Raw genomic sequence first — 25,881 nt, 5'->3', positions numbered from 1 at the left:
GGGGGCCGGTGCTGCGCCGATGTCCCCGGCGCGCCCACGGGCGCGCCGGGGACATCGGCGCAGCACCGGCCCCCGGGAAGGGGGTTGTCGTGCCCGCCGGTGTTTCCCCTCCCTGTCCTCTGGAATGAGGAAGCGGCTCCGGCCTCCTTCAGCCGTCACTCGGCAGTGTAGTTCTCAGCTGGCACTATCCCCTTGCCCTGCATCCCCGGGTGCAGGGACTTTTCACCACCCGGGGATTGAGGGTGCTGGCTCTGGACATGGCTGGGCAGAGAGGAGGGCTGCCCCTGCTGCTGCTGAGCCTTGCCGTGCTGGACTTCACGCTAGGTAAGGGCTGAGTGGGATGCGGTGCTATCGGTGGGGTGGGTGGTGGGTGCGGAGCATCCTTCCCCAGGGCGGTGGGTGGCCCCAGGGTGGCTTCACCCACAGAGGTGAAACAGTGCGGGTGCTGTTTGCTCTCTGACATCACAGCCCCATCCCAGTGAGTGAACAGAGCTGCACTTTGCAACACCAGAGCGACAAGCTTGGCTTTATTTCTTTTGCCTCTCGTGTGTCTCTGGGCAGAGAAGACCTTGGTCCCAGCTGGACCCCCTTGCTGAACCTTGGTCCCTGCTGGGCTCATTGCCTTTGCTACGACCCACCCAGCAGCACCAAACACTTCTGCCCAGATGGCAGTATCACTGGGCTGTCGTGGGCCTGGAAAACTGCAAATGCCATCCTGATGTTTGCACTTGACACAAAGCAAGAGCAGCGTTGAGCCAAGCACAGGGAATAAATCTGGTGCTTGTACCTCCTGTGAGCCTCGAGCTACAGCCATAGGTCCCCTCCTCTTGCGTCCCTCAACCCCCCGCAGACCAGGGTCGCAGCAGGTCTCTAATGACTTGGCCCTGAGCTCCAAGCTGGGATTTGTTCCTCTCTGGCCCCCCTCTGTGGGGCTGGTTCCCCATTGCCATTATTTACACCCAGTGCTATCAGTTCCTGCCTATCTGCAGCAGAGAGGTTTGTGTAAACTGCTGCTGCTGCCGTTCCAGCCTGTTTCACGGTCACCAGTTCCTGCACAGCTCTTCCTGTCAGACAGGTTTGTCTGACTTCCTCCAAGGATGGGTGAAGGTGGTGGAATGGGTCTTAGCACTGGTGCCTACAGGAGTTTCTGCCCCAAGACCAGCGATACCCATGGCTTGTTCCTGCTTTGTCAGGCTGGGAGATTTACGTGGCCTGCCTTGCCAACAATCATGTTGCCTTTCAGGTCATCCACATGTTTGATCGCTGCAAGGACAGTGAATCCCCACTCCCAATGCTCTATGGCTGATGTGTAGCTCTGGGTCCCTCAGGGAGCTCATGCTGGTGGTGATGCTGCGCCATCCCTGGCACAGCCATGGTCTCAGCCTTTCACCGCCAGCGCTTGCGTGCCTCATTCTCCAGCCTCTTTGCAGGTACCACTGCCACGGATGTGACAGTCACTGTGTCCACAGCTCACCCTACCTCCTCAACACCTATGGAGACCTCGGCGCTGCTGCCCACCAGCACCTCCACCACTGCAGCCACCGTCCCTCCCTCCAGCCCTGAAACCTCCGCCCCAGAGGTGCTGACGGATGCCTTCACAGCCAGCGATGCAACGCCTCACGGGAGCAGCGCGGCAGCCTCCAGCATCACCACACCGCAGGCAAGGGGCAGCACAGCCTGCAGCACTCCTGGGTCACCCACTGGCACCACGGTGCAGTCTGACCCCACCCCAACAGGGCCAGGGCTCACCACTGGCACCCCAACTCCAACCCCCATGGCCACGACACCCAACTGTGCTGAGACGACCATTGTCACGTCTGTGGGGACCAGCATGGCCGTGGCTGTCAGCTCGCTTGGAGTCAAAACAAGCCCGCTGCCTCCCTCCCCCTCTTCTCTTCTCTCCTCCACCTGGGTGGGCACCACGCTTGGCACCAGCACCCGCCAAAGGCCAGCCGTGACCACGCTGCTTGGCAGCACATCCCCAGGGACCGGCAGCACCTCTTCGCCCACCACACCGGCACCGGCAGCCACTTCGGACGAGGCCTCGACGACCCCGCTGGACACCACGGCCGCCCCCGTTACCAGCACGGGGGTCCCTGAGAGCACCTCCGCCCCCAGCCAGCCAGCCGGGACCACAGCCGGGACCACCCCTGGTACCTCCACCCCGACAGCACCTGAGACCTTCAGTGCCGCCGCAGGTGAGTGCAGCCACGGAGCACCCGTGGGGCAGGGGCAGGGTGACAAACCCCCGTGGGATCTCCCACGGCCTGGCCCCCCCACCCCGCCTTGCGGCAGCCGCCCCGTCTCCAGCCTCTGCAGGCCGGCGGGTGGGTCCCCCGCCGCTCCCCGCGCCCAGGCCGGGCTGGCCGCCCCGTCAGGCAGCGGGGACGAGGCGCTCCCTCACACCCCACGCTGCCGGGTGGGAACGGCGGCACCAGGCCCGGGCCTCGGGTCACCGCGGCGCGGCGCTCCGGGGCTCACGCTGGGCGGGGCTGGGGGCGGGGGAAAGCCTGGGGGGCGTGGCCTGTGGTAGGGACGTGTCTGCCGTGAGTGCCGTGAGGGGGCGGGGCTTCGGGAAGGGGCGGGGCATCCCCGCCCCGCGCTGGGGGTGCAGCGGGGCGGCTGTAAGCCCGCGGTGTGGCTGTGACCCCGGCGGTGAGACTGTACCCCAGGAGTGTGGCTGTACCCCAGGAGTGTGGCTGTACCCCGGCAGTCCCCCCAGGCAGCCATACCCTGGCAGTGCGCCTTCCTAGAAACCTGTGTCCCAGCAGTGTGATTGTATCCTGGTGGCTCTCCCAGGAGCCTTTACCCTGCGGCTGCAGCCGTACCTTGGTGACACCCCCCTCCGTGCACCTGAACCTGGCAGGGAGACTGTACCCTGCCCCGGTGCCCCTGGCCATGCACATCCCCCCAGTGTCCCTGTACCCCAGTTAGAGAGACTGTATCCTGCCAGAGTACCTGCATCCCGGCCTAATGCCTATGGTGTGAGAGCACCCCAGCAGAGCGCCTGTACCCTGGTGATGCCCTCAGCACGCCTGTGCCCTGGCAGCGGGCAGCCTGTACAGCAGCAGGGTGGCTGTGCCCTGGCAGTCCTCCAGCGTGCCTGTCTGCCTGCGGAGCGCCTGTACCCTGGCCCAGTGCCTGCGGGTGCCTTTGACTGACTGGTCTTGTCCCTGACCCTGAGAATAAGGAAGCGGCTCCGGCTGTCGGCGGTGCGCTTCAGCTGTGACATGCTGTGATATGGGAAGTGATGCCTGTACAGACAGCCCAGGGGACAAACCCTCAGCCTGGAGCACGCCCTTCCTGAGCGCTGCCTGTTCTCTCCGCCAGTTCCTCGAGCTCAGAGCGAGCGGGCTGTTGTGTCCCCGAGGGCATTGGTGCTGGGAGCCATCACTGAACATCACCCCTGTGGCGGAGCGCTGGGACAGTCCCAGGCAGCCTGGCTGCTTCCCTGGGCTTTTTTCCATTGTCGCCGTCCCCTCAGCAGGCAAAGGACGGCACGGTCCCCGGCTGAAGGGACCTGGTCTGCTACAGTCGTGGCCCGGCCGGCCTGCCCTGCCCGCTGCTCATGGCTGCCCGGGGTCCAGCAGCACAGCTGATGTCTGCTCGGCATTGCACCCGTCCCTGGGAGCGTCCGTGTCGGGTGGAAATCCCCTCTTTGCTGCCAACGCCTGAGGACCCACCTGGATGCTCCTCCTCTGCCGGGCAAAGGAGACCTGGAAACCCCAGTGACAGGGCTGTGGGGAGTGCTCGGAGCGGTGCCTGGGGGGGGGCATCGGCTCCCGCCTGCCTGGACATGGCGGGGCAGAGAGGAGGGCTGCCCCTGCCCCTGCTGCTGCTGAGCCTCGCTGGCCTCGTGCCGCACCTCGCGCTGGGTAAGGGCTGAGCAGGACACGATGCTCTCCGTGGGGCGGGTGGGGAGTGGGGACCATTGTTCCCCGGGGTGATGGGGTGCCTTATCTGCAGCAGGCGCCTGTGGGGTGTGGGGGGGTGAAATGCTGCGGGTGCTGTTTGCTGTTTGTAAATGGGTAGCAGAGGTGGACTTTTACAGCTTCTCCTTTGTGTGAGGATGAGGCCCTTTAGTGCAGACACCCACCCGGGCATGGGTTGGGATCAGACCTTTGCCCTTCTCCACTTTATTATTTAACCAGCTGCTGCCTGCAGCAGCTCAGGGAGGGAGCGGCTGCTACAGACTTCGGGAGTTTCTGGTAGGGTTGGCTGAAAGCAGCCGGCAGCTGGTGGCTTGGTTCTCTATCCCTATGTAAGCAGAGCCCCAGACTCACTGAGTTTGTTCTGGGACCACTGGGGAATCCATCCTGGCATCTCAAAGCCACCACCTCGCAGGCACCCCTTGACAGAGACCCAGACAGCCAGGCTGTTTTGTGCATCCTTTTGGAGAGTGTTACAGATGCCTGGGCTTCCCCAAGGGACAGCAGGCTGCCCCAGCACAGGGCCCATGCGGGCAGAGAGGACGGCCCTCCCACGTCTCTTAAGCCCCCCGGCAGAACTTTTGTGGGTTGCAGCAGGTCTCTAATGACTTGGCCCTGAGCTCCAAGCTGGGATTTGTTCCTCTCTGGCCCCCCTCTGTGGGGCTGGTTCCCCATTGCCATTATTTACACCCAGCGCTATCAGTTCCTGCCTATCTGCAGCAGAGAGGTTTGTGTAAACTGCTGCTGCTGCCGTTTCAGCTTGTCTCACGCTCACCAGTTCCTGCACGGCTCTTCCCATCGGATGCATTTGTCTGACTTCCTCCAGGGATGTGTGAAGGTGGTGGAACAGGTCTTAGCACTGGTGCCTACAGGAGTTTCTGCCCCAAGACCAGCGATACCCATGGCTTGTTCCTGCTTTGTCAGGCTGGGAGATTTACGTGGCCTGCCTTGCCAACAATCATGTTGCCTTTCAGGTCATCCACATGTTTGATCGCTGCAAGGACAGTGAATCCCCACTCCCAATGCTCTATGGCTGATGTGTAGCTCTGGGTCCCTCAGGGAGCTCATGCTGGTGGTGATGCTGCGCCATCCCTGGCACAGCCATGGTCTCAGCCTTTCACCGCCAGCCCTTGCGTGCCTCATTCTCCAGCCTCTTTGCAGGTACCACTGCCACGGATGTGACAGTCACCGTGTCCACAGCTCACCCTACCTCCTCAACACCTATGGAGACCTCGGCGCTGCTGCCCACCAGCACCTCCACCACTGCAGCCACCGTCCCTCCCTGCAGCCCTGAAACTGGAGCCTCCACCCCTGAAACTGGAGCCTCCACCCCAGAGAGGTCCAGCACATCACCAGGGCCCAGCAGCAGTCCCACCATGCCTCCTCCCACCACACCAGCACCAACAGATGTTTCGGCCGAGCCCTTGACGACCCCGTCAGACACCATGGCCACCCCTGATACCAGCACGGGGGTCCATGGGAGCACTCCTGCTCCCAGCCAGCCAGAGGGAACCACAGCCACCCCTGGCATCTCCACCATGACCACGGGGCTGGTCCCAGGCACCTCGACAGCACCTGAGACCCCCAGTGCAGCCACGGGTGAGTGCAGCTGTGGAGTGCCTGGAGGGCCGAGGCATGGTCAGGGTGACAAATCCCCACGGGGATGCTAGGCATGTACTTGGGTGGCTTCATGTAGATGGCTTTGTTTAGGCTCGGTCTGACCTCAGCTGTCGGAGCGTTGTGCACCTCTCTGCAGACAGTGCTAATGTAACGTTGCTTTGTCCAGGCACGGAGCCCTCTTCTCCCGCCACCAACTCAACCCAGACCCCAGAGGTTACCCTCAGCACCCCTGCAGACCTACCAACGACACTGCCCGTCTGCCCCACTGCCACGTCCAACACCAGTAAGTGCAGTGCCCCGTGGGCATTGCCACCCCCTCAGCACTGGTGGCTTTGGGCTTCCAGGGTCCAGTGTGGAGGGTCCTGGAGCCCCGCTGATTTTGCCATGCTCTCAATATGGGGCATTGATGCTCTGTGAGATGTGTGGTTTGCTGTACAGGTGGAGGGCTGTTGTCCTGACGGTGTAGGTGTCCATGACATGGTTAACCTGAGAGGATGTCCCATGTCTGTGCCAGTGATCCTGGGGAGAGACCCCCAGATCCTTTGGCATAGCCCAAGATTCAAGGGCAATAACCAGAGCCTTGTTTTTTGTCCTTAGGTGCATCTCACCTCTTTTTGTCACTGCGGCTAACTGTCCCCTTGGACCTGGGGAACACCACAGTGCAGGAACTGGTGTTGTCCAAGGTGAGGTGTGCTGGGAGGGGGTGTCACTTTGCATCTGCCAGCCGTGGTCCAGCCAGCCAGGGAGGGGGACAGGCAGCCAGCAGGAGGGGAACAGATGGGTCTCACATTGAATATAATCCAGACCCCTTTCGGATGAAGGGGACACGCTCCTTCGGCTGCTGTGGCCCAGGATCAGGCCCCTCCTAGGTGGGGAGCGGGCGGTAGGAGACCCGTTCCGGCATGGTTTGACGGCTGTCCTCTCCCCCCAGCTCCGCAGGGACCTGCAGACGGCGTTCCCATTTGCCGGCCTGGCAGTGGAGTGGCGAGGGCACAAGACGACCTGACTGCTGCTCCTCACCTGGCCGGCACCCACGTGGACTGGCAAGCCTTCTTCTCCCAGCTCCTTACTCCACAGCGGTGCAGCCCTTCAGGGTAACCTGTACAGCTCCCCTTGAACCTGGGAACCCCCTGTCCTTCACTGCACACCCCCAGAGGCCCCCCAGTGCCTCCCGTGGGCTGGGGTGCCCCTGCCCCTTCCACAGCCCATCTGTAGACCCTGAGCCCTCCCACCACACTGCACCAGCCGTGGGACCCCCCCCAGTGCTGCCGGGGGGCTGGGAGGAGGGGACCCTGCAGGGGCTGGGCTTTTACAGCTGGGACTGAGATGGCTCAGCCACAAAAACCACCCTGGGAATCAATGGATGAGAGCAAGGAGAGACCTGGAACCCCCGGTACTGCTGTGCCCAGGGCACTCGGGGGCTCAGTGCTGGTGACCTCTGGGGTTTGCAACCTGGGGAGGCTGCAGTGCCCGAAGTCTTTAAGAGATGCTCCACGGCTGCTTCACATCCAGAGCGGGCCAAGATGGAGCCTGGAGTGGCTCTGGGAAGGAGGCAGGAGAGGAAAAGAGCCTGCCTCTCCCACCTGAGCCCTGTCCCAGGTCCAGCTGAGCTCCTAAGCCCTGCAGCGCAGAGGGCGAGTGAAGCCAGAGCCCCGCACACCATCTGTCCCCAGCTCGCCTACAATATTGCTGACAGAGAAGCCCATGCCAACACGGGCTGGGCAGTAAAGGAAATCCCACGTTTTCTGCAGCAAAGATGATGACTTCTTTTTTTCTGAATTGCCTTCCCCAGTTTTCAGCTTTGCCATCTAGCAGAGGTACGGGCAAGAAAAAATGGCTGAGTCCCAAAAGCTTCGCAACAGAGACGGGCTCAAGGCTGTCCCCTCCTGTCAGGGGCTGCTGCAGATGTTCCCAAGGATGGCTTGGCACCTTGACAGGCTGGGGGGGTCCCCGCTTTCATGCTCTCTGCCCCATGACACCCCATGGGGCCGTGGAAATCCCGTGGGCTGTGCTCCTTCCCTGTTTTTTTCCAGTCCCCACCTAAGGAGACGGCCGCAGCGTCTGTCCCCCTGCAGCAAAGTCATTTATTAACTGATTAATTAGCCAGATAAAATCCAACTGAAGCAATTATTAGCCTAAGCTAGTCACCTCGCCTGGAGATTGAAAACTGAAATAATTAGCAAAATAGCTGTGTTGCTCATCAGGTGTTATTTTCGGCTGATCCCTGCTCCTTGCTGGCAGCCTGCGCCGCCCTGGCACGGGGAGGGCTGGGAGGGGGCACATGGGGCTGTGGGATGCCAAACCCAGGGATGGCTCCTGGGCCCTCCCGGATTGTCACGCAGCTGGGAAAGAGCCAGCAGCCAGACAGGATGGGGAAAGTCACCCTGGGATCGCCTGGCTGCCGGCTGGCAGGGGTTGGGAGAGACTGGGCTGGGGCTGGAGGTTGAGCCCAGGCAGCTCGTCAGGATGCTTCCATTTGGGATGCCCCTTGCATCCCAGGGTTGCCTCTTTGCTCTCTGGGATGCTGCCTGGCTTTTGGGGGCTTGTTGGAGCCATCGGCACCAAGAGAGGTCCCTTAGCACCCAGGCAGGGAGCCGGGGAGCAGGGCAAAGCCTGCCGGAAGGGGTCCCCAAGCCAGACGCCTGATGGGGCGCTGGGAAAGAAATCCTCGTGCTCTGCCTACGCCGTGGAGCTGGGCCAAGAGTCCTCCCACGCCGCGTCCCACCGGGCTGCTTTCTCCGGCTGTTGAATCCATAACTTCAGGCCCCGGGACATGGCTGAGGGCCAAGGCCAGGGTAATGGAGCCAAACTGCGTCACAAAGGGAGGAAAAGGTCCTGAAGTGCCGGGATGAAAAGGTGACTGGGGTACTTGCTGTCCCCTGCCGACACGGCTGCCTTCCACTGTTATCGTGGTCAGGGGGCGGTGGTGGGGAGAAGATGCTGTGGTCTCACTGAGCCACTCTGCCTCCCAGCCTGGGTGGGAGAAGAGGGGCACAGTGGGGGGACATGGCTCCCATGGGGATGGTGGGCACTGCCCGGGTGTTGGGGGCAAGGAGCTCTGACAAGCTCCTGACACAGCCCATGCTCTCTGTGCCCGCCGTCCTTGAGAATGCTGGCCACCACCTTCACCCCACAGCTGCTTACCTGCCATGGACCCCTGACCAGAGGGTCCTTGGGAGGTCAGATCCAGGTCCTGCTGCTTTCCCAGCCTGTAAATCATTTCTCAGCCTCTTCGCCATAACCCACTCCCATCTATCAGCATTGTCCAAAGGAGCAGACCCTGTGCCCAGCAGGACTGTCACCTTTGGAGGGCCCAGCAGCATCACAGAGTGTGTGTCTTGGGTCCTTTGTGGCTCAGGTGTCCGTTCCAATGTCTCCCTCCCCTTCACCCCATGGGTGGCTATAGCCCGTGTTGCAACACACCTGGCTTGCCAAGTCATCCAGAACCTGCAGGGTTGATGGATAACCTGTTCCCACCCCCGCCACCACTGAGCCCTCTCCAAATGCCCTTGCCAGGAGGCCAGAGCAGTGCTGGTAGGAGATGCTGGGATCTCCGCAGGGCTGGAACAACCAGCCCATTAATTCCAGGAAGGCTGATAAGGCACTGTGCTGGGCAGTGCTGGGCCATGCTGTACCATGCCGGATGGCGCAGAGTCCCTGGGTGCTGGGATTCACAGCATTGCCCCCAAGCTTGGGGTTCCTGAGGGGCTCAGGTGCCTATATAATGCTTTGGTCCTTGATAACTGCAGATGACAGTTATCCTTGGAGGAGCTGGCAGCTGCCAAGCTGGCAGCTTGGTTTCAGGTGTAGCAGAAGGATCAACGAAAAGCCCCTTCCCAGGGTGGGAACAGGGCACCATCTTCAAGATGAGGGATGACCCATGGTGGCTGCAGGCTTTTCTGGGAGGGTGTGCCAATGCCAAAGCAGAGGGATGAGCTCGGTTTGTCACCCCTGTGACTCTGCTGGAGGAGCAGGGAGATGGGGCTTTTTGGGGACAGCATGGGCAGGAGGCACAGGCACAAGGGTCTCCAGACAGTGCCAGTCCCAGCGCACCACGGGCAGGAGCTTGCAGGCAGGCTGAGGATGAGGTGGGCTGGAAGCGCTTTGCTTCAGCTGAGTTATTTTCCCCTATGCTGAGCAGCATGTTTGCAACAACCCCTGTGGTTCCCACCACGTTTTGCACCTCAAACACCAGCTGGAGCAACTCTCTCCAGCGTCAGCACATATTCCCCGTCGGGGTGGCTCTCCAAAGTGATATGGCATCGTCAGCACAGGCAGGAATGACTCTCCCACAGCGGGTTTGCATCCCTCTAATCCTCCATCGGCCCAGGTGTGGCAACTGCTCCGGTGGTCGCTGGCTGGGCGGTCAGCCCATGATCTTCATTGCTGGTTGCACGGGCCCCTGACGCACCTTCCTCCCCGCCGCGCTGGCATTTCGGTGGGCAGGCGTTCGTTCCGGGCGAGCGGTGCTCTCTCCTGATTTACGGTCTGTGCCCTGTTCCCGCTGCCAGGGGTAATGCGTGGGTTTACAGGATGGGGTTTCGTCGGCCGTGACTTGGCCTCCCCTGGCATTCCCCCTGCCGACGCTGCCCGCCCGGTGGGTTGCGGTGTCGCTCGGCGTGCCCTGCCGCTGCCGCCTGCCCGATGGAGGCCGGCTCTGGTGGGACACTGTGTACTGCCTAACACCCCTAATAACACTTTGCAGGAGTTGCCTGGGGGCATTTCTGGTTAAGAAGCCTTTAATTGATTACAAAACCATGTAGTGGTGGGGGTTTGCATAATGCTGCTCATGGAGGAGCTGGCAGCAGTTTTCAAGCGGGGGGGAGCGGGAATTGCTGCTCCAGGGAAAGGGGAGAAGGGGAGACATAGGGGTGAAGTGACCCAGGGGATCAGGGTGAAGTGACCCAGGGGACTCCTGTAGCAGGTGGGGGGTCTGGGGCTGTGCCTTTTACTGTGCCAGCCTCTAGGGATGCTGGTCCCACCTTGCAGAGGAGTGTCCCTGGCCGGTTCACCCCCTTCCAGCACCCCGGCACTGCTGTGCCCATACTGAGGTGCAGGTTTAAAACTCTGCTGGGGCATGCTGGGGCTCTGGACAGGGATCCCCAGTGCTCCCAGTTGCAGCTGAGCACTGGGGGGCTTGGCTGACACCCCAGGGCCTGCCGCCAGCTATGCCTCTCCCTGCTTTATAACCTGCCTCTGCTCCCAGGGAAGCCTTGAGCCAAGTGAAGATTTGCATCTTGCCTTGCCCTGGGCTGAGATGCAGCTCAGCTGCTGATTTTGGTGCCCTCATAGGCATGGTGGCACCAGCTGGCATTGCCCTGTCACCACCACCCGCTGCCCTGTGGCCCCCTCCTCTGCAAGGGAGCAGGTCCTGTGGCGTCTTTGGGGTGGCTGCCGTGGGGAGCAGGGACCACGAGGAGGCTGCTGTGGGCAGCAAGTCCTGTGGGATCTGTGGGGTTGCTGCCATGCTACTGTTGGCAGTGCCACGCGCTGCTCCGGGCTCAGCTTTGCCAGCTGGTGCTAGCGGCCCAGGGAGCTGCACTGGGCTGTGCCCAGGTCCCTGGGGGGAATGGGTCCCTGCAAGGTGGTCTTTGGGTAACCCCCAACCCATGCCCCAGCTGAAGAGGGCATCCAGCCCTTGGGAAGGGGAGGGCTCGGCAGGAAGGGAATGGTGACAGGAACATAGGAGGGAAAGGACCGGGGGCGGAAGGGGACGGCAGCTGTAACCTGCCTCCTTCTGTCATCCCTATAAATAGGAGGGAACAGGAGCAGGATTGCACCTGTGGGACTCCAGCTCTGCAGGAGAGGGAGGGAGGGAGGGAGGGACGGAGCTGCTTCTCACCGCTCTCGCCTCGCTTTGAGCTTCCCATTGCTCTGCCTGTGTGGAGGCCTGAGGCATGGGGACCAGGGAATGGACGTTTTCCACCTTCATGGGATGCTGCGTATGGATTCTGCATGGTACGTCCTGTATTTTTCTGCTAGCACACGTGCTACCTGAGCCCTTGCAGGGCACAGCAGGAATGCTTGTGAGATGCTTTTCCCTCCTGGCTGCACTGGAAACTCCTCTTATGACCAGTCCTTGCAATCCATTGCAGCCAAAGAGCTAGAAAAGTGTTTTACAGAGCAGGCATCACCCTGAGGGGCTGGTTGCAGGCGTGGACCCGTGGGAGAGGTGAGAGCCCAGCCCAGGAGCCTGTGTGCAGCCGTGTACCCCTCCAGCAAGGGAGCCAAGGGAAGCCAGCTGGCAGAGTGGGGCTCCAGGGATGCTCCCACCCCTCCCACGTCCCAGGGAAGAGCAAACGCGGGGCTTCATGCTGAGGCCTCTCTTGCACAAGCTTCCCATGAATGGGCTGCGTGGGGTAGATGGTGTTTCCTGCTCTGCATGGAAGAATTAAGATAAAACACGGTTTTACTGGGATGGAGTGTGCCAAACTAACCTGGGGGGATTTGACTGATGCACTTTGTTTTCCCTGAGATGAGGAGGGAAGCAGCTGAGCTCCTCTGGCTGGGGGTTGGGGATTGGTGCAAAAAGCTTATTTCAGCCAGGGAAGATGGTGAGGAAGCAGCCTGCTGGGAGGGGGAACGGGGGCTGGAGGAGGATGGACCCCTTGAGGACTGGTCTGGCATAGGAGATAATGTTGATTAATGACTCTGGCACAAGTTATCCGCAAGCTAATGAGCTGAGCCGGCGGTGAGGTTGGAGGCACCTCCTCTGCAGGGGGATCTGGCTGCCTGGCAGGGGGAACCTGAGGAACCGGAGCACTGGGATGGGGAACAGGCTCGGGCTGTCGGGCTGTGGCAAAATCCTGCTGGGTCTTGCCCTCGGGGTGCCCTTCGTCTCCCCTAATTGCAGCCACCTGAAGCCAAGCGTCAGCAGATCTGCCGGACTCCTCCTGGAGCCAACGGCGGCAGTTTGGTCTCCCCAGACACCCCCTGTCCTAAAAATAAGACTGGGAGAAACGTCACCCATGGGTGCCAGTGAGTGCTGGGAGAAATGCCTGGGATGTGGGGTGGTGTCTCCTTCTCCTTTCAGCAAAGGTCCTGGATGTGGGGCAGAATTTTGGCAGCAGGAAGAGGGAGCTGTATGCAGGGCTTGGTTCTGGGAGCTCGTGAATATTTGCTCCACTGGCAGGGAACCCCTGGTGCCTGCACCCGGCTAGGGGCAATTGGGACAGGGGCCGGAGCAGGCAGGCTCCCACCCTGGGAGAGATTTAATGAACCTAACTTTAACTGCAGCAGGTCAGAAGCCATTTACAGTTGAGGAATGTTTCACTAAGCCCTGGCTGTCCTATTTGCCAAAGGGCTTTGGGTAAAGTGTATTTAAATGTCCCTCAGACACCAGAAAGGTGAAAGAAGACAAGAACCCCCCAGGCTCTGCAGAAGTGACTTCGCTCAGGGCTGTCCCTGAAGTGAGGCAAAGAGGGCTGAGGGCTGTCCTTGGGCAGCAGAGCTCCACAGACACCCCTGGGGATATGCACTAGACTTACTGAGCCCCAGATCTTCCCAGTGGCCAACCGATACCACCCCCAGCATAACTGGGCTGGGTTGCAGCTGCTGCCTTTGCCTCCATGCCTGCACCAGCATCTCTCCCTGACCTGTGATGAGTTGTGTCCTGTCTCAGCTGGTGGCTGCTGATGCTGGGGATGAAAAGGTGCTGTGCCTAAGGCAGCCCTGGCTGCACTCCTTGGGTCTTAAATCAGAGCTTGTAAGGCCGTGGGATGAGGCAGTAGGGTTTAAGAAGGGGTGGGAGCTTCCTGACGCTCAACCGGAGGAGACGCGCAGCTGAGCCTGGCAGGCTGCCGGCTCTGGCACCTGGCATAACGCTCTGCTTTGTGCTTCTCTGCAGGGCTTGGGGCTGCTGCTGCCACCACCCCTGTCACCACCGAGGGGCTGTTTGCTGTGGGAACAGCTTCTCCCACCATGGTGGAGAGTGAGGGGCCCCATGACCTGGTGATGGGCACTGCGGAGGCAAACACTGTGGCAGCCAATGCTGAGACAGCCGATAGCATCCTTGTGGAGAATCCGTTGAGCCCATCCTCCCCTCCCGGGCCTGAGCCAGATGCTTTGGTGACAGCGGTGAGCAACTATGGCTCTACAGTACCAGCTTTGATGAATGTGACCAAGCCTCTTAACACATCTCAGGATATTGAGAGGGGTTCGGCTGCTCCCACTGCAGCCACAACCACTGCCGCCATCTCTGCACAGCACCCCGCTGTCACCCCAGAAGCAGAGCTTGATGTAACGGGGCCTGCTCCCGATGCCGCCCTGGGATCCACCCCTCTCTTTGCAGATGTGAAGGAGGACATCCTCGCGGCTGTGACCAGAGAAGGAGCAGACCTAGACCCCACCGCCAGCGCTGTGTCCCTCCCCACCACCCCTCCACTGGCAGTTTCCTGGGGGGCACAGCCAACTGCTGGCAGCCCCGTGGGTGCTGGTGTCACCGTGCTGCCAAGCCAAGGGCTGACCACAGCCACAGGAGCAGTTGAGGAAGGCATAACCCTGCCTGTGGATACGCAAAGTGAAGCCAGTGCCAATTCCTCAAGCCCCAGCCCCGGCACCGGGGGGCTGCTTACAACCCAGCAGGATGGGGTGGTGAACAGGGCCATGGGCATCACCCCAGAGCCAGTGGGAGAAAATGCCCCCGCTGTTGAGGAAAGTCCCTCAGCTTTGGTGCATGGAGACACGGCAGATGCAGTAAATGGTGAATTCAGCACGGTCGGCTCATCCAGCCTGCCTCTGGAGAGCCCAACAGTGTCAGGAACAGTGGGAAACCCAGGGGAGCCCTCCCTCCTCCATGGCCAGGCAGTGCTGAGCCCAGCCACTTTGCTGCCGCCGGCCAATGGTGGGGATGGGGATGGGCAGAGAGCTCCTGGGGTGTTATCAGAGGCTCCTGGTTCAGCCCTGTCACCTGCAGACAGTGAGGCACCCATGGCACCCAAGGTGACAGGAGACATGGCCATCACACCACTGGTTCCCACTGATACACAGAGTGACATGAATCCCCCACTCCCGGACACTGCGCTGCCCACAGGGGACGTGGGGGCTGTGGGACTGGCCAAACCATCCCTGCAGCCTGCCCCATGGCAGACCCCCACTGGAGAACAGCCACCGCTGCTGTCTCCCACGGACACCCCCAGCGCTCCTGGGGCTGCTCACCCACCCCCAGGGACTGAGGCCAGCACCCTGCCTGCACCTGATGGTGGGGCAGAGATACCAGCAAGCCCCAACCTCTCTGCTGCCCCAGGAGCACCTGTGTCTCCATCTCTTGGAGGGTCACAGCCATGGGGGATGGCAGCTGGTGCTCCCCAAGGAGCTGATGGACCTGGCACTGGCTTGAGTTCAGCTTCAGATGCTCCCATCCCAGTATCTTTTGTACCTGATGGACTTGCATGGCCCACTGCTGGGGTCCAGGGTCAGGGAGCCGAGGGTGCAGGGGGCACGGCACTGGCAGGAGGTCCAGGGGATGGCAGTCCCTCTGCAGATACCCAGAGTGACATGAGTCCTTCAGACTTCAGCACTCAGCAGGATCCCGCTAACGCTGGATTGCTGCCAGTAGGAGCAACAGGAGCTTTGGCAAATGCTGACCTGTCCCCTCCATCAGCTCTCAGGGACGGAGCAGGAACAGGAGCAGCCCTGGCAATGGGACAAGTGTCCCCACCTAGTCCCGCACCTCCCAGCAGTGCTGGGCTGGAGCCCAGTCTCTCAGGGGCAGAAGGACCAGGGGACCTGCCCGGTGAATCCACCAGCACTCCTGGGGCTGTGGCCAGCCCCATGGCTGGGGCAGAGACAGCAGCAAGCCTCAACCCTGGTGCTGCTCAGGAAGCACCCATGTCTCCATCCTTTGGGGGGTCACAGCCATGGGGGACGGCAACTGGTGGTCCCCAGGGAGCAGGTCTGCCTGGAGCCAATGGACCAGGCACCGGCTTGACTTCGGCATGGGATGTTTCCAGCCCAGCAACTTATGGACCAGCAGAACCCTCATCACCTGCCCTTGGGGTCCAACTTGGCACAAACCTGGGGCTTCCAGCAGCAGAGGGGCATACAGCTGGAACAGCAGAGCCGGTGCTGGGAGGAGCAGGCAGTGGGACCAGTTTTGAGCCATCCCTTAGCTCCACTGCAGGCAGCGTGATGACATCTGTGATGGATCAACTGCCTGGTGCAGGTTCCTTGTCCGGTCCTGCCTCTCCCAGTGATGTGGTGGCAGCATCCTCCATTTCAGAGGGTGATGGAGCAGGACCCATGCCAGATGCAGCCCCTGGCCCTGACAGCTTATCCCTGGCCTCTCCAGACAGTGAAACTGGCCCAGCGCTTACTCTGGTGCAGGGGGCTGAGAGCGCAGGGAACGTGGAACAGGCAGGAATCCCACAGAGTGAAAGTCCCTACATGCAGTCAAGTCCTTCAGAATTCAACACTCAGCAGGAAGCTGCCAACAACGGAGAGCTGCCAGCAGGAGAAACAGGGCCTTTGGTGAATGCTGACCTGTCCCCTCCATCAGCTCTCAGGGATGGAGCAGGAACAGGAGCAGCGCCAGCACTGGAACAAGTGTCCCCACCTGGTCCCGCACCTCCCAGCAGTGCTGGGCTGGATCCCAGTCTCTCAGGAGCAGAAGGACCAGGGGACCTGCCCGGTGAATCTACCAGCACTCCTGGGGCTGTGGCCGGCCCCATGGCTGGGGCAGAGACAGCAGCAAGCCTCAACCCTGGTGCTGCTCAGGAAGCACCCATGTCTCCATCCTTTGGGGGGTCACAGCCATGGGGGACGGCAACTGGTGGTCCCCAGGGAGCAGGTCTGCCTGGAGCCAATGGACCAAGCACCAGCTTGACTTCAGCATGGGATCAACCGCCTCATGCAGGTTCCTCGTCCGGTCCTGCCTCTCCCAGTGATGTGGTTGCAGCACCCTCCATTTCAGATCCAGCCAGCCCGAGTGCCCTCGGAGGAGCAGGTGGTGCTCCTGGAGCTCTGCAGCCTTCCCTGGGTGCTGGGCCTGGGGTCCCTCCTGCTGCAGGAGAAGGGGCAGGTGAAGGAGCTGGTGATGGGATGGCCCCAGAGCAGTCCCAGGCCACTGCCGGAGAGGGACCAGTTGATTCAGGAGCCCGTGATGGACAAATGGGAGCTGTTCTGCAGACTGCATCTGCTTCCCCATCTACGGAGGGGTCTTCATCGCCTGGGACAGCTGGCAAGACTGCTAACGGAGCAAGCCTTCAAGGAGCTGGTACAGCTGGCAGTGGCTTGAGCACAGGCTTGGAGCCTGCTGGCCCTGAGGAACCCCCTGTGTCTGCCCCCAGCATCCAGAATGGTGCCAGTCTTGGACTTTCTGATGCAAAACTGAGCCAAGTCAATGTGGTGGAGGTGCCTGGAGGAGCCTTGGTAAACAGGGGAGCTTCCCTTGGTGCCAGCCTGGGAGAGGGCACAGGAGCCATCATACAGATCGCATCGGGAGCGCTGGACCCGTCCGCCCTCACCTCCCCCCAGGAAAGGCAGCCCCTGGACCCCGTGGCTCCAAACACCAGTGGCATCTCTGATAGCATGGCTGCCTCACTGGCTGCTTCTCTGCTTCTTCCCGGGCATGGGCTGGGCTTGGGTCTGGCACCCAGTGGGGACCCCCGCTCTGCCTCTGGCATCCAGAGTGGGAGCAGAGCCCTGGCACCAGGGGCACAGGGTGGGCTGGCAGGAGATGCTGGAGGTGCTCAGATGTGGTCTCTTGAAGATGAGGTGGCCTCAGGGATGCCTGCACCTTTGGGAGAAGCATCGACCCATGCACTTGCATCCCCCAACACTGCCCCGGTACTGCCTTCTGCTCCACAGAGACAAAACACTGCAGCGGGGGTGTCTGCCAGCCCTGGGCTTTCCACTCCGCTTTCGGCATGTGAGTCGATAGCGGGGTCCTCTGCAGGGGGAAGGGGAGAGCCAGGGGCTGCCACGCCATGGGGGCCTGCCCTGCTCCTGCCTCCCCACCAGCTGGGAAGCCCTGGAGCCCCCTCCAGGGATGCTGACAGCCCCGTGACTGACAAAGCGAGTGCCGTGCTCCCCGGAGCAATGGCAAGGCGAGGGGACATGGCTCGTCTCCTTTCCAGCGTGACTGGAGCCAGGGCAGGTGTGGAGACCCCCACTCGCTCCCCAGTGGGGGGGAGCCCAGGGGTCCCTGGCCTGCCTTCCACTGGGTTCGCTGCTGGCAGCCCCGGATCAAAGACCCCGAGGCCAGGACCTGCCGGTGGCTCGTCACCTCCTGCCCTGCAGCCGTTCTTGGGCGGTGAGCTGACCACCAGCCTGGCAAACAGAGCCCCTGCTGCCAGTGGGTCGAGCCTCCCTGCAGCCCTCCCAGGCCAGGGGGGAGCCCGGGGGGGGTCCCCAGCCACAGCACGCCCAGTCATGTCCTGCAGCCCAGCCACTGCCAGTCCAGCCCCACCAGCCCCCCTCCCCAGGGCCCGGGAGGATCTCCCTGGGCCAGGAGCAGCCACTGTCACCTCCCGCGCATCGTCCCCCATGTTTCCAGCTCTGCCAGGAGGGCCGGCAGCCGCCCCGACCCCACCGCCCGGCCCCGCAGGTACGTGATGCTTGCAGAGCAGCCCAGGCGGGAGGACCACGTCTGGCCTCCTGATGGACCATCCTGGGGCACATTCGGTGCCCAGAGACCGAGGGGGCTATTTAGGGCCAGGACCCCTGGAGGAGATGCACCATGAGGAGCTCCTGCACGTGAGCTTGCATTTTTGGCAGGCTGAGCCTGCCTTTGAGTATGGTCCCGTCAGCTGGAAAACCCATCCCCTCCAAATACTTTTTTTATTTAACAGACATAAATAGAGAGCTGGAGGCTGTAAACATCTCTAGAAAGAGCTGTGGGTGTTTAATTCCCTGCTGTCCCCCTACCACAGTCCTGTACAATGTTTTTCTTCTCCTAATGGCAGTCCTTCAGTGTGGTGCCCCAACAAGGCTAGAGCAGGAGGGGACAGTAACCACAAATGCCATCACAGCAGGTTTAGGGCAGTTGTGTACATGTAAGGCAGTGAAAAGGGTGGGAGCAAGCTCCTGCAAGGGAAGGTGACATGCAGGGTGTCCCAGGTGGCTATTGGCAGTGTCCCCCCATCCTCCTACTGCCCAGGCTGTGTCCCTTTAGAAGCAAAATCCTTTCTGTCCTTTGAGTTTTGACACAGACCAAAGGCTTCGCTGTAAGTGTGTTTTGGGGTTGGTTTTTTTGGTTTTCTTTTCCAGTTGCAGCTGTGCCCCTCTACGGGTATGGAGCGAAAGAAAATGATCGACAGTACGTGGAAAGGAGGGTGGATTTTAATTCTCCACTTTTCAAGCCTGAGACCGGATTCCCATTTGGCAAAACCTTGCGCAACTCTCTCTATGTAAGTCTACCTTGGCTTGACTTGCCGTCGGGCAAGCGGCTGTTGCCCAAAACCTGGGGGAGGCACCAGGTGCCTGGGATGGGACCCTTGCAGGGGCAAATCAATTGGGATGCTGCCAGGGTCTGTTTGCAGCAGGAGATGACTTTGTGGCCATTTTGGTGGTGGCCGGCGGTGGCCTTCCTTGGGTGTTGCTCAAAGTGGGCTCGGAAATGGGAGGGCTGCCACTCCTGTGTTGGGGGATCCCACCGGTCCTGTCCTCACCTGATGGAGGCATCCCTCTGCTCAGTTTACAGACAATGGACAAATCATTTTCCCAGCCTCAGACAACAGCATCTTCACATCCCCCAACCCTCCTCCCAGCGGCTTCAATGGCCACGAGGAGGTTCCCATGATCGCCGTGTTTTGGGACAACGCCGACTTCTCCAGAGGTGTTGGCACCACCTTTTACCAGGTGAGTGAAGCCACCTGGGTGCATGGTTGCATGAAACACCTTTTGTTGATAAACTCATCACCTGTTCTGTGGAGGCCCCCTGAGAACTGTCCTTGATGGAGCCCATAAGCACTGTTTCCCTTTTCTGGGCAAAATCTAAGAGCTGCTGGTCCTGTGTGTGTCACCTCTTGAGCCGTCCAAATCTCATCCAGACACCTAGCTACAGCGCTCCATGCATAACACCAATCTAGACCTGTCTTTGCCTTCTGGGGAGCTAACGCAGTTGTGGCTGTACCCAACCCGCAGGAGTTCCTCACCCTTAACACGGCCAAGCCTCCATTCGTGCGTGACGTGGAAGCGAAGGTTCGGCGGTACCTGAGGTCCTCCTACTCCGCAGCCTGGACCCTGAAGATCACCTGGGAGAAGGCACCTGCCTACGCAGCACGGACTGACACCCGGAGGGTAAGGGGCTGATGGAGCTCAAGGGCTTGTTGAGTTGTCAAAAAAAAAGCCAAGACCCATGGGGGATCACCTTGTTTGTGCTTGGAAATAATAACCAGTTTTGTGAAAAAGGTCAGTCTTGAAGACTTTTGCCAAAAAGAACTAGGCTGTGCCCATGTTTTTGTAGGTTTTCAGGTTTTTTGGGGGACATCTTTAGTTGAACTCTCCCTGCTCCATAATATCTTTCCCTTTAATGTGGTGGGCCTTTATTGTGCACCAGAAGCACTGCTCTTCAGGAGCATAAAATTGGGTTAATTTGAGGCTTCTCATGGAACAGCATCAAAGTAAAACCATCACATTTTCCATGCAAAATGAGAACCAGCCCAGGCTGCGTTTGCCTTGCACATCAGGACCTTAGCCCTGCCGTCCCCCAGTGAGCGCTGACCCACACCCCTAATTTTAAATGCAGCAGCTTTGCTCGCTTTTTTACCTGTCCGCAATGCTTCTTCCCAGACGATCACATACCAGGCTGTCCTGACCACCGATGGCTTCAGGTCCTATGTCCTGATGCTGTACCAGGAGGGAGGCATGCAATGGGATTACACCAGACTCACCACCACCAATGTGCTCATCGGCTACACCAGGTACAGCAGGCTTGGCACCCAGCCCCTGCCTCCTCCGAGCACAGGGCTGCATTCCACCCCCAGCTCCAGCTCGTTTAACCTTTCCCCCGTGTCCCACGAAGTGCTCTGCAAGGATGAGGACAGCCCAGATGAGGTCTGCACACCCATATAGACTAAGATATGGGGGTCTCACAACCAAATTTGCCCCATTAGTGGCTGGATCATGCTGCAGCACGCCGACCTGCTGGGCTGTGCTTGCTGTAAGATCCACACATCCCTCTGGGGTCCCGGGCCCACAGCATCCTGGTGGTTTGGGAGGAAGGAGTGGGGAACAGGGGATGTTTGCTGAACTTTGCACCAGTTGAGGGAAGGGATTTCCGCCACTTGGCTGGAGCGGTTGCTTCCTGCCTCCTCGCATTACGTCTCACCCTGTGCACGCCGTCTCTAGGGTTTCCTCATTAGCTGCTTGCTGCAGCTGGGTAAGAAAAAGGTGGCTGGGACGGAAAGTGCGGGCGGCACAGGCATGTGTCTATGTGTGTGTGTGCTTGCCTGTGCACGACCGCTTATAGGTTTCCGCTCCGTATTGCACTGCAAGATGCTGGAAACAACGGAAGCTGCTTGCAGGGGTCTCAAGATGTCTGTGTGTTCAGCCCACGATGCAGCAGGAGCATTTGCAGCACCCAGAACAAACTGCACCCTGTAGAGAGGAGGCAGCAGACTGAGGGAGCTGGTGCCTTTGCCCTCCTGTCCCCAGAGCTGCGATTTGGGTGCTGTGGGGTCCCGCTGGCTCAAGATCAGGGCAGCTGAAGGGCAGGCTGGGGCTGGGATAACCCCACCTGGGAAGAGCAACCCCTGATTTTTTCCCTTTCTTTGCACATAGTGGGGATGGCTTTTACCGCAATGATGACCTGACTCAGAGACCTCCAGCTGCTAAATATCGCCCTGATCAGTTCAGGGGATACAACACAGGTAGTGCCGCACAGCCAGGGTGGGTTCACACAGCCCCTCAGGGGGTTGGGGAAGGGCTGTGTGGGGAGGGGGATGCTCCCAGGGGATGAAATCCAGCTTGCTGCTGTGGCAAGGTTCTCACTCAGTTCACCAAGGCCAAACTTCCCCCCAAGCACATAAAATGCTTCCCCTGGGTACAAGCTATGCCCTGAGGCTGAAATGACCTTGATGTATGCATGGACCCCTTTTGTTGCAATGGCTCTGTCCCAAGGCTTCCTTCTTTGGCAAGAGCCTCTCCCCCTGTTTCCGTGCTGTTGGGTGGCTGTTAAGCATGGGGTCCCATGGCTGGGGGTCAACACGGGCTTAGCTTCCAGCATCAGCAACACTTGGCTCTCGCCTCAAGCCGAAACTGCCCCGGCGGTCCCCTTGGCCAGAGGTGAGAGCTCGTGGTTTCTCTCCCCACTCAGACCTCCGTGGGCTGTGGATTTACAAGCTGGAGAGCCGCGTGAGAGTCAACTACCGGCTGAAGTGCCTGGCGTGGACGGGGCAGCAGCAGGAGCCGCGGGTGTGGAGCCAGGGCCTGCCTGCCTGCCCCTGCTCCCTGCAGCAAGGGCAGCAGGACCCGCGCTTCAAGAGCAGCCGCGGAGGCAAGTGGACATGCCGCTTCCCCACCCTCCTTGTCCCCAAGATTTCCCTCCCCACCTCCCCTGCAAGGGTGGCTGGGGTCCATTCTGGCCAGGTGGGCAGGCGACCCCAAGGAAAATGAGGGGGGGGGAGCTGCCCTTCCCTGCAGAGACAGGGAAAATGAGGAGGAACAAGGACTGACCTGTCCCCGTCTTGTTAGACTGGTCAGAGCTGATCTAAGCTGCATGGGGACAGTGGGGATGGACCCTCCCCAGCACTGGGGTCTCACCTTGGGGGACCACTTGAATGGTGTCCGTCAGTCCCTCCAAACCCCATAGCACCGTGGGTGATGCGGTGGGAGGGATGGATAACAAGGAGCCAGCCCCTGCCTCACTCCTTGCCCCGAGGTAGGGATGCTGGCCCTGGGGAGAGCTGCGCTGAGGCTCACTGCTGCCCTGTTGCAGGCTGGTGGGCTGCCCGCGTCTCCATGCTGCACTCTGCATCCCCCAACCAGCACGGTGCCGGCGTCCGCTGCCTGTACGACAGCCAGAGCCAGCTCATCGAGGGGCGGCAGGAGAGGTACTGGAGATCCTCCAGGCAGGCGTCCCCTTACCGTGGTAAGCACAGCCAGCCCTGGCATCCCCTGGCTGAGGCTGGCATCACTGTAGCCTGTAAATCATTTTAACCTCTGCACCAACCTGTTTCCTGACGTGCTGTTGCCCTCGGAGGGAGCATGGACTTGCCAAAAGGCGAGGCGAGCGACCTGCCTGCCCGGAGCTAGCTCATCTCCCTCTCGTCTCCCCTTCAGCTCCTTACTCTCCTTTTTGCCTCCAGACCAGGAGCTGAAGTTGTACGACTGGTGCTGTAACCAGGCGGGCAGTGCCCACCTCTGTACCCGCTACAGCGAGAAGAGACCGAAGATTGGCTGTGATGGATACCAGCCACCCAGCATGGGTGGGTTTGCAGCCTGTGTGTGCCAGGGTGATACTGTCTTGGTGCCCAGAGTTGGGGGGGAATGTCCCAGCCACCCTGTGGTTAAGGCAGCAAGAGCTCCAGGCAGATGAGGGATGGGTTTTGGGGTGCCCACATGCAGGTTGTGCTGTGCCCTGGGCTGTGTGGGGTTGCGGGGGGCACCTCCCTTAGCACATAACCACCAGTGCAGTCTGGCGGTGACAGCACTGGGAGGGGAGGACCACAGCTAATGCGGTCATCGGTGTAAGCTGATGTGGGACTTCCTTGCAACCCCCAGCAGGTTCCTCGGAGGAGCAAGAGAGCGACTCAGAGGAGCAGAAAGGTGAGCGGGATTGGGGGGGTGTCCTCTCCGCTGGCCACTTCCCTTTGTCCCTGTCCCCCCATGTGGAAACTCGTCTGGGGCTCCCAGCTCGCCCCAGGCCCCCAGGGAGGAGGTGGCCGGGCAATTATCGTTTCTTCTTTGCAGATGGAGAGGACAAGTAACTGGGGGGTTGAACACCTGCAGCATGGTCTGGGCCACAGCTGATCCTCCGAGTCCTTTGCTCCTGCTCATCTCCTGTGTCCGCCTGCTCCCACCAGCACCCATCACCCCTACCCACCACACAGGGCAGCTCACTCAGCCAGTGCCTGCAGTTGCCTTCACTGGCACAAGTTCATGTTTCTCATCCAGACCAGTCCCAAGGAGTCAGTTGCTTTAGTTGCTCTTCCCCAGTTGCAGCTGAACAGGTGCCTGTGGGCACCTCCTTGCTGGTGGGGAGGTGGGCAGATACCCCCCACCGTGTCCACCACCCCTTGTCCTCCCTGCATCCTCTCTGTGCCTTCCACACTGCAGGGTGAGGTTGGCCCCCCAGCACCTGGGGAATGGGTTTTTGCACCTTGTGTGGGTTGACTGCAGATGAGCCTCTGAGTGCCGTGGTGCGCCAGGCTCACCCTGTGAGCCAGTCCAGTCTTGTCCCCCACTTCTGTCCCCCAGCTATCCCTCCCTGGGTCATCCCCAGGCCCTGTGCCCAGGAGAAGGGGCGATTCTCTGGATCAAGCCAGAGTCTGCTTGATGCCTCTGCTGGGTGTGTGAGGGCAAAATTCAACCCCATGATCAGAAACATTGGGAGAAAAATAATGTTTTTGTGCACAAGAGAGCATCTGCCTTTCTTTGAAAAAAAAAAACCCTTTTCACATCTTATTTGTTCAATAAAGCCTCTGAGGGGCCTGAGCATCACCAATTCTGCGGCAGCCACGTCCTCTGCTGAACCAGGGTGGGAGGTGGTGGTGGGGACAGGCTGGGGACAGCAGCATTGCAGGATTGGGGCTGGTGCTGGGGATGTGAGCGTCTGGGCTGCAGCTGAGATGGGCTCTGGGGCAGCGGGGCTGGAGCTGGGGTCTGCTGGGGTCTGACGCGCCCTCTTTGGGCTCAGCATCTTGTCTCAGCAGGGGCGAAGGGCTGTGGGGTGTTCGTGGGGACCACAGCCTGACCTGTGTGATCTGAGCCACTGCAAGATGTGCCTGGGGAGAGCAGTGGGGGAGACTTGCGGTCTTGTAGGGGGAATGAGGGATTGGACCAACAAAGACAGCTACATCCATCTTCTCTTTGGCTCTGTGGATGGGACCAGCAGAAAGCAGAGACTTGAGAGGCTGGCAACAGGGAAGCAGGGCAATGGGGTGCAGGCAACTCGCTGAGCAGCTTGCCATAATTTTTGGTTTATTCTATTTTGCTCCTAACAGGTTATAATCACTGCATTGCCCCACCTGAGTCTGCTATCAGTGGCTCTGCCAGGTCCAGTTACACTGCACTAGGGCATACCCCGGTGCAGACACACTCAAGGACTGTCCTGGTTGCCTCTGCAGGTCCTCAGGGGAAGGTGAAATCCTCTCTCTTTGGCCACCCAACATAAACCCACATTTTTCATTCAAAAAAAGCACCTCCTCCAGAGTGAATCCTCCCAGAAAGACCAGATCCCAAAAGGCAGCTGCCCATCCTCTGCCTCCATGCAGGCGCCACTGCTGGAGACCCCGAGAGTGGGCAGCAGGGCTGGCAGCAGCGGCTGGCTCCTCCGTGAGCCCGGAGGCACCGGGGCAGGACCGGTGGCAGGCTAGGGCTGCTGGGGGGGCTGGCTCGGAGGCCTGACATGGGGTCTCTGGATCCTTATCTGTAAAGGAGGGACAGGCCACGCTGTGCTGTCGGTGCTGCACAGGCTCTGCTCTTTGTTATGAACTCAAACAGTGATGCAGACCCCAAAGCCACCCAAAGCATCCCTGATGCTCCGGGACGAGGCATGGCTCCCAAGCATCTTTGAGGCACAGGGCCAGGACATGGGTCTGCAGCCCACGGCCCCCCACCCCAACCCCCCATGGGGACAATAACCCCTGGGCAGACCTGGACTGAGGGGTCGATGGCCTGGAGCTGCAGTTCCCAACGCCTTTCCAGGGAGTGGGAGCGGGTGGGCTCTGCTCGCTCTCCTGCCATCGTCAGAGCTGGAGCAGGGAAGATGAGCAGAGCTCAAAGAAGACTGGAGTGAAGCAGAGCTGGGGTGGGGGGTTTTGCAGAGATGTACTCACAGGAGAAGGGCCGTGGCCTCCAGAAGGTCTCCTTGGCCCTGGGAGGGGAGCAGAAAGGGGATGACACGTTGTGGGGGGCTGGGAGAGCCCCTGCCTGGTCCTGGCACCTGGGTCGGATGGCAGAGGGGAGCAGTGACTGAGTGTGGGGGCGAGATGGGACTATGAGATGAAGAAAAGCCTCAGTTGCTGTGTGCACACAATTTCTCGCCTTGCCACATGTGCAAACGAACAGAGGCACTTCCCAGAGAGATTCAGCTCTAGGGCCAGCGGGGAGCCGGCAGCACGGGCAGGACACAGCTCCAACTGGTGCAGGGGGCTTGGGGTGCTGGGCTTCCCCGAGTGTGGATGCCATGCTGGGACTAAGGGCTGTGGAGGGGGGGAGAAGGTGCTGGTGC

At 60.5% G+C, this 25,881-nt stretch overlaps 2 protein-coding genes and 1 long non-coding RNA gene across 7 annotated transcripts; 2 read left to right on the top strand and 1 right to left on the bottom strand.

Annotated features, from left to right (window-relative positions):
* The first annotated feature begins 4 nt into the window (after positions 1–4).
* On the top strand, positions 5–7,749 carry LOC138686877 (mucin-2-like). Of its 2 annotated transcripts, XM_069792468.1 has the most exons (6): positions 15–324; positions 1,431–2,198; positions 5,091–5,528; positions 5,716–5,832; positions 6,147–6,232; positions 6,481–7,749. In XM_069792468.1, the coding sequence occupies exons 1-6, from the start codon at positions 258–260 to the stop codon at positions 6,553–6,555; spliced, it is 1,551 nt and encodes a 516-aa protein (XP_069648569.1). In that variant the 5' UTR covers positions 15–257; the 3' UTR covers positions 6,556–7,749. The 2 variants fall into 2 exon arrangements, with proteins under 2 accessions (XP_069648570.1, XP_069648569.1); XM_069792469.1 differs by lacking the exon at positions 5,091–5,528 and having other exon boundaries at positions 5–324.
* A 3,564-nt stretch (positions 7,750–11,313) lies between these two features.
* Positions 11,314–24,164, top strand: LOC104312566 (mucin-4). 4 transcript variants are annotated; one of them, XM_069792458.1, is made up of 12 exons: positions 11,314–11,507; positions 13,396–17,415; positions 18,756–18,895; positions 19,182–19,346; positions 19,632–19,787; positions 20,280–20,410; positions 21,270–21,358; positions 21,805–21,984; positions 22,426–22,578; positions 22,796–22,915; positions 23,214–23,255; positions 23,408–24,164. In XM_069792458.1, the coding sequence occupies exons 1-12, from the start codon at positions 11,447–11,449 to the stop codon at positions 23,629–23,631; spliced, it is 5,481 nt and encodes a 1,826-aa protein (XP_069648559.1). In that variant the 5' UTR covers positions 11,314–11,446; the 3' UTR covers positions 23,632–24,164. The 4 variants fall into 4 exon arrangements, with proteins under 4 accessions (XP_069648559.1, XP_069648558.1, XP_069648561.1 ...); XM_069792457.1 differs by having other exon boundaries at positions 23,211–23,255; XM_069792460.1 differs by having other exon boundaries at positions 23,400–23,526.
* Positions 24,165–24,626: 462 nt separating this feature from the next.
* On the bottom strand, positions 24,627–25,524 carry LOC138686693 (uncharacterized). The gene is made up of 3 exons (XR_011325984.1): positions 25,487–25,524; positions 25,305–25,402; positions 24,627–25,077 (listed from the first exon to the last, which is right to left on the bottom strand). It is a non-coding gene; the product is annotated as an uncharacterized lncRNA (long non-coding RNA).
* Positions 25,525–25,881: the final 357 nt, after the last annotated feature.

Source organism: Haliaeetus albicilla, chromosome 9 (assembly GCF_947461875.1).
Source record: "Haliaeetus albicilla chromosome 9, bHalAlb1.1, whole genome shotgun sequence".
NCBI lineage: Eukaryota > Metazoa > Chordata > Aves > Accipitriformes > Accipitridae > Haliaeetus > Haliaeetus albicilla.
The sequence above is the reverse complement of the archived record's forward strand: the minus strand, read 5'-3'. Positions and strand labels throughout refer to the sequence as shown.